The sequence below is a fragment of the Ananas comosus genome, linkage group 4, assembly GCF_001540865.1.
Source record: "Ananas comosus cultivar F153 linkage group 4, ASM154086v1, whole genome shotgun sequence".
NCBI lineage: Eukaryota > Viridiplantae > Streptophyta > Magnoliopsida > Poales > Bromeliaceae > Ananas > Ananas comosus.
In genome coordinates this window covers 795,449-802,834 of record NC_033624.1, presented here as the reverse complement: position 1 = coordinate 802,834, position 7,386 = coordinate 795,449, and the positions used below count along the sequence as shown (strand labels likewise).

Below are 7,386 nucleotides of genomic sequence, written 5' to 3'. Positions count from 1 at the left end.
TTTATTGATCTCATTTTAAGCATCGGGTAAGTCGACATCAAAATGCTCTTGTTCCTTGTGCTAGCTAGCTAGCTAACAAGAAAAGCAGTTTATAAAGCAAAAGATAATTTTTTTTACTGCTCCTTAAATCTTTTTACATATTGGTAGATTATCGTAAACTGACCATATATTATATAGTCATTGTCAAAGTCATTCCATATGATAAAACATAATTGTAAGACTTTTTCTTTATTTTTCTCTTTTTTCTTAAGTATGATATATAAAACTTTGATGGCCATTCTATTTATTTCTTAGATTTTGGTAACTAAATTAAATATTTTCGTAGTTTCGGAACTAGCTAGCTTGCTAGATATACGGGGAGACAAGTCCGTGCATGAAATGTGCCATCACAAAGTGTCAACCATAAACAAAATTAACCATAAATATCATAGTTTTCTCTCTCTCAAAAAAAAACCCCTATATATATCATATTAAATAGACACCTACGATGATAGCTTATAGACACGTAATCTATTGTAACGTTCTATAAATATATTTTATTTTAATGTTATACTCACGTATACAAGTGTGAAAGCAATCAAGACTCGAATTATTCCTTTTGGCTTTGCATTATGTCTAATATTATATTACACTAGATTACTTAACGGAACCCAATATGTACATGGTAGGAACCATGCGTCGACATTCACGGACCGGATTAAGCAATTCTCAAGATGAACGGTCCACGATTCTTCTTCCTCAATCGATCGGTATACGCAACCACAACCTCACAGCAAAATCAAAAGAAGAGGACACAAAGGGCCCTAGAATTTGGAGGGCCACCACTCAAAATAACCAGCCATTGCTTGCACCAGTTGCATCTATTACACAACCATTAATTCGATTTTAAATTATATTTTTAATCCCAAGTACCTAATATTTAGTTTTTTTTTCTTAATTTTTCTTTTTTGGATAATTATTCTGATCCCTCACAAAGGGCTTTTTACAAGTTGTGATATGTTAGCATATTCATGTACAATCTTAAAGTGTGTGCTTGAACTAATAAAAGAAAATTTTTATAATAAGTATGTTGATCTATTAACAATTTATAAATATATTATGGATCGTATATAACTTAGTTGGCTAAGAGCTTAATAATTGATATATGACGTTTACATTTCTAGTTGAAAACGATTTATAAATATATTATTCTAAGTAAGCCATCCAATTAATATAAGAAGTGGGGGCAATATTCCCCACTTTCCCCACTTTCCCCTTGTCCAGTTATATATATACACACATATGTACTCAACCATCCATGTCAATCCAAAGCCTAGGCTTGTGGCTTTAACACTCCCCTCTCTCTCTCTCTCTCTCTCTCTCTCTCTCTCTCTCTCTCTCTCCTAGGGTTTGGCCATGGGAAACCAAGAGGAGATGTTGGTGAAGAAGATCACAGAGATCTACGAGAGCATCTCTAAGCTCCCCGACCTAAGCCCCTCCGAAGAAGTGAACGCCCTGTTCACGGAGCTCGTCCTCGCCTGCATCCCCGCGAGCCCCATCGACGTCTCCAAACTCAGCAACAATGGCGAGCAGGAGATGAGATCCAACCTCATCCGCCTCTGCGGCGAGGCCGAGGGGCTTTTGGAAAGCCACTACTCAGATCTCTTAGCCTCTAATTATGAGAACCCACTCGAGCATTTCGAGCTGTTTCCTTACTACTCCAATTATCTCAAGCTGAGCCATCTGGAGTACAGCTTGTTGGCCCGGCACGTCCCTGGGGCTCCGGCGGCCGCGCGGGTGGCGTTCGTCGGATCCGGCCCGCTGCCGCTGAGCTCGATCGTCCTCGCTTCCCGCCACATGCGGGCCGCCAGGTTCTACAACTACGACCTCTCCGCCACGGCCAACGCGCAGGCGCGCCGGCTGGTGAGGGCCGACGCCGACGTCGGCCCGCGCATGGCGTTCCGCACCGTCGACGTCATGAATGCGACCCGTGAGGAGATCGCAAAGTACCGTAAATTAAATACTATCGATCATTTTTCTCTAAAAGCTTATGACGCTCGTACAGAAGTACTGTATATACCAAATTGAAATAAGAGATAATTGAAATTAGGGCATCTGTATTTTAAGCTGTAAAAGAACGGTGTTTTAATGATTTTGTACTGAGCAGGTACGAGGTGGTGTTCCTGGCAGCGCTAGTGGGGATCGGACGGGAGGAGAAGGTGAGGGTGGTGGCACACCTGGCAGCGAGCATGGCACCTGGGGCGGCGCTCGTGGTGCGGAGCGCGCAGGGCGCGCGGGGATTCCTCTACCCGGTGGTCGAGATGGAGGACCTCGAGGGGTTCGAGGTGTTGGCGGTGCACCACCCCGACGATGAGGTGATAAACTCCGTGATCATTGCGAGGAAACCTCCTGCAACCGCCGGCGGAGGTGTCGCCCTGCAACCCCTCGGCCACAGCCACGGCGCGGTGGTGAGGCCGTGCAAGTGCTGTGACATGCAAGCGATGAATCATTTGACTATAGAGGAGGTGGCTCTTGAGGAGCTCCCTTCCTAAGATACATGATTTGGTGAGTAATATTCTTCCTTCAAATTAGGTCTCACTTAATCTAATTCAGATGAAAGGTGCACTAACAAAATAAAATTAAAAACTCAATCTTAATTATCAATTCCCTGTTGTGTAAACCAAAAGAATGGTAAGAGACTTATAGATCATATATAGTACGAATTAAATATACAACTTATGAGCAATTGAAATTGAGACTTCAATTATCTATAATTTGTTAGTGTGTATTTTGCCTGAACTAATACTTCCTATATATCTTTACTTGATTTTTTTTTTTTTTTTGCTTTATAAATATATCCATGCCTAATGCAATCTCTCTCTCTCTAGATCTCTCTAACAGATTTTGGTGGGCTGTGCTAAAATTCGTGGTGTTAGGATGGATCCAAGGAGTGTGAAGAAAATAAGTGGCATTTGTTTCCACAATAATAGCCCATAGAGGCAAGTTTCTTTTCTTTTATGTAATGAGATGTGTTATAATTAATGTATGTTTGAGACTTCTAAGGTTTCATCTGAATGAGTTGGTGCTAATTACGGCAAGTGTTATTGAAAATGTCGTATGTTGAGCCAACAAGTGTAAACGTGTCTTAATTTTTCAACTAAGAAAATGTTTGGTGAACTAATGAACACGGGAATTTGATCGTGTTTTTCTACCATTTTACATGTGTTACAATATTGGGCATTGTATATTAATTTATGGTTGCACAAAATTTCATCATTTGTGGAATTTCTCGTCTGAGGCGTGACCACGCGGGGAGATATGAAGCGTAAGTTTTTAGTTAATTAGCGTGCTGTTTATTCTTTGGATGATGCTACTAGTACTGTTTCATATTTTGATGTTAACAATTAATTTATTTAATTCAGTTAATACTCCCTGTGTGAATTTAACCAGACCATAAAATTTATTATTTTTTTTTTTTAAAAAAGAAGTTTCCTTATACTTTCGTTTTTGGCTCAAGTTTATTCTCGAAGGGACCTAGCTACTCGGGATTTTCTATGTCTCTTAATTTCCAACTTGTTCGCTGATGCTTCTCTTAAAATTCAACCAAAAAAATGAAAAAAAAAAATTCTTTTCTTTGGTAAAGGTTTTGTATGTTTTCACTATTATTTTTTTTTAATTTAGAAAGAAAGACAAGGGAAGAGACATTTCAATTAATCTTCCTAACTCCTCTTCCCCAAATTGTCAAAACTAATATCTACATCATTCCACAATTTCATATGACAAAGAAATGTGAAGGGAAAAAATGAGTATTGCTACGCTACGAAAATCCAACTCACCATGTAGAGAAAAAAACAAAGGAATCAATTACAACTAGTGACGGCATCCGTTGCGGCGAATCGATTATACCAAATAAATAAAAAAAATTGAAGAAAGAAGAAATAATAAAAGTATAAAAAATAAAAGAAGAAGCCAAAGAATTAAAAAAATGAAAATAGAAAAAACTGAAGAAGAAGCAGGCTGCAGTAAAAGTATAAGATTAAATGTATGAAAAAATAAAAAAAAATACAAAAACTATGAGAATAATAAACTACATATTTATAGCAGCAGTAAAAATAGAATAAACATTAAAAAAACTAAAAAAGAAGAACTAGTAGGAGCAACAGTAGTAACAAAGGAAATAGAAGAAAAAAGAAAAAAAAATTCTGTGGATCAATTGTAAAAATAAATGTTGTACACTACATTTCTCAAATCTCATTATAGAATTTTAAATTATATAATTTTCTACATATAGTATTTTTATATGGTTTAAAATATATATAATAAATATAAAATTTGATCTTATAATACTAATACTTGAAAATAAATTATACAGAAAAAAATGAGAGAAAAATTGATGGAGAGTAAAAGAGAGGGAGAGAGAGAGAGAGAAAAGAATTGCATTGGGAAAAAAAAAATAACAACATTGAGAGAAAAATAAATTTTGGTTAAAAGTGAAAAATAAAAAATAAAAATAAAAAATTCACCCCACCCCCTAGGCCCTGCCCAGTTTAAGTTAACATGGCAGCTTCACGTCGATTTAAACTGAGCATTTATATATATATATATATAGACGGTCAATAAAATATTTTGTTTCTTAAGAAAGAATAATAAAATGTGCTGGTATTAAAACATAAGGTCCTTATTTTGAGCCCATCAAATTTCTAGTGTTATTGAATTTTATTAAAATAATTAAATTTATATATTAAACCTATTGACAAAATTCTTCAAACCCAGATGTACGTAAAAGGCACTATTGAATATAAATATTTAAAATATTATTTTATAATGATTTAAGCTTTTAAAAAATAATGTTGTTTTAATTAATTTAACATGTTAATATATATTTCCAAACACATTGTCTACTAGATCGATGAATAAATGAAATCGAAGTCAATTCTAAATCTCTTTGTTTTGTATGGGTTCAATCTTCGATCACTTTTAATATTTGTCAAGTTAAGTTTTCGTATTATATAATAAGTTAAATCTTCATCTCATAACTACCATCCACATAAGTGTAAGTATTATATGCTAGAAATCCGGAGCTTACACTGATACCAAAGTTTCTTTGATATCAATTTATTATAATAAAGACAAAAGATCTACTTTGTCGAGCGCGAAAATACTAAGAGATAATAAAAAAGAGAGAAGAAAAATTAAATACACAAATATTTATGTGGTTCGGCCATTGGCTTATATCCGCGGGCGAAGACGCAGAAAATTTTTTTATTTTATTATAATCAAAGTGACGTACAAAATATGTTTTTTTTTATAAAATTCTAGTCTCAAGAATCATCCATTCTTCTCTTCTTCTGCCGCACGAAATTAATAAAATAAAAGACGTATTTATAATAGTGACTAAATACTAATATAACTAGAAATACAAATTCATGGAGATTAGAAATATTTTTAATAAAATTAGACATAACTTAAATTTAACATAATAGAATAATCTAAAGAGAATAAGGTGAAGAAAATTTATTAGGGTTCTAGAATTGGAAATATATTTAACCGTTTCTAAACAAAAGGATCCAGTTCCTCTCTCCCCGAGTTTCCTTTCTAACTGTTAGAAGTTGTAACGTATGGATGTCAACATAAAGGGCAAAGGCTTATACGGCTTCTGCAGCCCGCGCCTTTTTAGAGAGAAAGTGTGGTTTTGTAGTTGCCGTTCCTGTCACCAAAAAGGCTTCGTTACGTGCACCCACAGAAGGGGCTCTACGTGGGGAATAATTTGCAACTTAAATTTTTCTCTGGTTTAATTAAAAAACGCAGGGTTTATAATTGTTGTTTTTGTTTTTTGCATAGATCTTAGAAGTTAAAAAAAGATATTAAAGCGCTGTAATTTTAAACCAAAGGGTGGTGGTTAAATTTGACTTACTAGTTACTACTGGAGTGGTTTTCATAATATTTTATATTTATGGTAATTTTGTACCAAGTATATATGTTTGTCACGTGTTTTTCTAGGTGGCCTACTGAATATAGTAGATTCATACGAAAATTCAGGGTCTATAAAGGGCCTGTTTATTTGCTCTTAATTGATTTTCAGTTTGAAAATTTTTTAAATTAAATTAAAATTTACGTGAAATTTTTTTTGCCATGGTGGTTTGGTAAATAGGAAGTCGGTGACTTTGGAATTGTAGTCATCACAATTTTTTCAGATTAGCACATAGGTAAAAAGAAGTTACAATAGTTTAACATTTTATTGTATTGCCTATCTATTTCTCTATAATTGACTCCTTGATGAGCTCCATGTCCCTTCCTCTTTTGATGACGTTTATACCATCTCGGAGAAGCTGCTGGGGAGAGGGTTACAGCCGGACACTTTGAAGGCTCAGATACTTGTAACAACTATGTGATGGACAATTCAGCGTGAAAGAAAAAATGTTATTTTTCGAAACCTACTCTCTAACACTATCTCAGCTGCTCATCATATTGGAGTGCTGGCGAAGAAGTGGGCCGTCTTTTGTAAAGATAGAGGATATCCGTGTTTGTAATATCCTTTCTTTCGACACTTGTTGTCGCTTCTATTCTGCTTTCTTTTAGTTTTCTTTTTTTTTTTGTTTCTTTATCTTTCTAAGACTCTGGCTGGCTCACTCTATGTAGTTGAATTCATCTAATTATTGAATGAAACAGGTAGCATGCTATCTTTCTCTCAAAAAAAATAAATGTCCATCCAAGTGTATACATCAAGGGAAGAAAATAAAATTAACGTGCACCAGATACATCACGGGAAGAAAATAAGATTAATGCCCATCCAAGTGCTAAATGGGGAAACAATTTGGATCAACTGCTGTTCTGAGTGATCTGATTAATTCGAATTAATGAAGCTGGTTTGATTCTTTCCTTTCCAGAATGAATCAGATGAATTAGTCAGAACCAAAACGATTAGTGAAAATTCTGAGTTTTGCTCTTAGAAACTTTTTCTACACAAAAGAGCGACTTCGACCTTCCAACGGCTATTTAACGAAAACACTGCATGTGGCGGAGGGGGCCCAGGCTTGGGCTGCACTTGTTAACTTCCACCACTCACATAATTTGACCTAATCGATCATGTTGTTCATCAGAAGTTGATAATTGTGAGGCGTGAATTAATCCAACATGTATTGTTAAGTAGTAAACAGTACTGTTCCACCAATCAAGAGAGGTTCCGATCATTCAACACCTCGCTTGGACCCAGCAGGATTGAGATAATGTTTTCCCAGTGCACAGTACTGTATTATCACATATATATTATATGTAAATTAAACTCCGGCATATACCGTTCAGATGCGGCTATAGCAACATTTATACACATTCCCACCTTTATAATGATAGCTGAATAGTTGTAGCACTTTTAGCTTACAAGGCATGCATGCTTCAAAATAATAATAA

At 35.3% G+C, this 7,386-nt stretch overlaps 1 protein-coding gene across 1 annotated transcript; it reads left to right on the top strand.

Moving 5' to 3' along the window:
• On the top strand, positions 1,285-3,193 carry LOC109708558 (nicotianamine synthase 3-like). Its single transcript, XM_020230354.1, has 3 exons — positions 1,285-1,985; positions 2,147-2,544; positions 2,868-3,193. Exons 1-2 carry the CDS (start codon positions 1,396-1,398, stop codon positions 2,529-2,531), a joined length of 975 nt encoding a protein of 324 aa, XP_020085943.1. The 5' UTR covers positions 1,285-1,395; the 3' UTR covers positions 2,532-2,544; positions 2,868-3,193.

What these genes read in the sequence shown, in the direction of transcription:
- LOC109708558 (XM_020230354.1), top strand. Translation starts at nt 1,396, where the DNA reads ATGGGAAACCAAGAGGAGATGTTGGTGAAGAAGATCACAGAGATCTAC. An exon ending in ACCCGTGAGGAGATCGCAAA is followed by an intron (nt 1,986 to 2,146) that starts GTACCGTAAATT and finishes TGTACTGAGCAG; the next exon opens with GTACGAGGTGGTGTTCCTGG.